The sequence below is a fragment of the Toxotes jaculatrix genome, chromosome 13, assembly GCF_017976425.1.
Source record: "Toxotes jaculatrix isolate fToxJac2 chromosome 13, fToxJac2.pri, whole genome shotgun sequence".
Taxonomy (NCBI): domain Eukaryota; kingdom Metazoa; phylum Chordata; class Actinopteri; family Toxotidae; genus Toxotes; species Toxotes jaculatrix.
The window spans coordinates 7,490,621-7,493,040 of NC_054406.1; the positions used below are offsets into that span (position 1 = coordinate 7,490,621).

Consider the following 2,420-nt stretch of genomic DNA (forward strand, 5'->3'; position numbering starts at 1 on the left):
TTCTCACTCCTCTCCATCCCTCTAATGGCTGATAACTACAACAATACAGGAAATATAGAATAAAAGACGAATTTAATAAAAATGCATTCTAAATATCTAAATCAGACATTGTAATAAAAATTTGTAATATAAATAAATGAATACATAAACAAATGATGCAGGATTTGAATATATGAAAATAATAACCAAAACATGTAAAAACGTAAAAAGTCAAAGTTATATTCTTTTGGTTTTCAATGCGTCTCAAAGATAAATATGGAAATGTCAAGATTTTCCTTGTGTATAACGTATTTTGCGAATGGTATGACAAAAACTAACAAATTTAACCGATAATTAATTTTTTTGTAAGCGTTTCTGCGGTAGAACGACAGCAACTACATTTCCCATAAGGCGTCGCGGTTTGCAACGCCATTAATGTGCGCAGAGCTGAGGTGGCGTTTGAGAGGAGGTAAACACGTCGGATTATTGCTTCTAAACCTGATTACTGAATTAAATTATCTACAGACGACCGATTCATTTATTCGAATACATTACTTTCGCTGGACTGTGGTGTCGCCTACCTGCTGTCTGTCGCCCCATTGTGCTGTAGCAACAAAGCTAACACGGTGCTAATTTGCTGTGCTAAAGCTAAGCTAATTGAATGCATCGCTTTTAACCGTTCATTTATCTTTCAGGTTGTCTTCCGGCTGCTCACCTGAAATCCCCGCGGCAGCTTTCATCATGACTAAACTCCTGGAGTGGTTGTTCGGTGTGTCGGTGGTGGGCGCCGTCTGGGCTGTGGTTACTTTCGACCTGTTGAACCTGAGCCTGCCGCAGACGTACAGAGAGGTGGCCTGGCCGATGCCGGTGTACCTGCTGGTGTCATTTGGCTGCTACTCCCTGGCCACGGTGGGATACAGGGTGGCCACCTTTAATGACAGTGAGGAGGCAGCGAAGGAGCTGCAGGAACAGATAAAAGAAGCAAAAGAGGATTTGAGGAAAAGGGGCTTAAAGATGTAAAACTTGAAATGGACTATTTAGAAACTTTTGAGAAAAATGGAACGGATCCGCAGACCACCACTACACAACCCACTGTCGGCACTTGGAGTCACTCAAAACAAAACAAAACCTGTCTCCTGTGTGAAATGTGTTGGATGAGACTGAGCTAACCCTCTTTACTGACTCTCTACTGACTTGATCTGAACATCAGTCATAATAACTCTTCATGCAGCAGTGACTGTTTTTATACCGCTTTATTCAGTGGCATGTCTTTCAGATTAGATATTGATCAGATGTGCTTCAGGAATTGAGAAATGAGTGGCCCAATGGGTGAATTTCTGGGTTACTCAAAAGTGACAACAGATAAAACTGAACCTTGTGAAAAAATGTGTATCATTCTAACCACTTAAAGACCTCAATCTAAAGCAATTATATTCAGCAACATCAGATTCTGTTCACCTCAGTGTGTAGTAGGTGGTTATACTGATTAGCACATATAAACCTGATTAAATAAAGCTTAACAGTGAATGCACACATGTGCTGTCTTGTTGGAGACTACAGACACAGTTGAATACAGAGTTCATATCCCTGCTATGCTGAATTATCATCTGCTACTAGTTGTGCATCGCTGATCAAATGAAATCCAAAGGTCACATTGGAACAATCTGACTAAAGAGAGTTTCTGCTGTGAATGTTCAGATGCTTTCAATCTGCGTCAGCTTCGAATAGCACCACACAGTGTGAACTTTGTTTTGTGTGTCTGGAGATTGTTTCTTGTCAGTAGAAATGGACTAGATTTTATCTGTAAAGTAGTGTACATTCCATTGTCCAATTTCAGACTTGTGCCCTTTGGCTATTGCTGGGACCTAATTAAAATGGAGTCTATTTTCATCAGGTTTTCTGCCTACAAATGCGTGTGTGTTTGTGGGTTGGGGCTTCAGATTGGGCCAGAAAGTATGCGAGTATGAGCATGAGTGCTCGCATATACGATGCATTCCTTCTTCAAGCATAACCCACATGGCCTGAGGGCTTTATATCAACTGCTCAATGCCTCCCTCTGTGCAAGAGACAGATCTCTTTTGTCCCATTTTGTAGTTAATGACATGAAATATACATTATACATCATTTCTTTTGTTCCAATCAGAAAATGTAAGTTTAATTTGGGGTTCTGAAGTAATCTGATGTTGGCAAGTGCAGGTCTTTTGTGTGAGCCTTAAAAGGCTGCCTATGCTCATTTTCAGTGAGTCCCTGCTGTGCATAAACAAAGCATAGTCTGGCCAAAGGCATCATTATAGGGTTTTCAAAAGCTCCCATAACTTCAGAACAAATGCAAAAGAGTTGGCTGTTCTCGGTGCAAGCTCTGCCTGTTGTGCCATTTGGCTGCAGCCCCATTGTGCCTTGCAACGTCACCCCCCATGAATGTCTGCAAGCTGTTGCTAGAG

The 2,420-nt window shown here is 41.1% G+C and overlaps 1 protein-coding gene across 1 annotated transcript; it reads left to right on the top strand.

Moving 5' to 3' along the window:
- Positions 1-405: 405 nt before the first annotated feature.
- Positions 406-1,869, top strand: dpm3 (dolichyl-phosphate mannosyltransferase subunit 3, regulatory). The gene is made up of 2 exons (XM_041052591.1): positions 406-448; positions 675-1,869. Exon 2 carries the CDS (start codon positions 721-723, stop codon positions 997-999), a length of 279 nt encoding a protein of 92 aa, XP_040908525.1. The 5' UTR covers positions 406-448; positions 675-720; the 3' UTR covers positions 1,000-1,869.
- Positions 1,870-2,420: the final 551 nt, after the last annotated feature.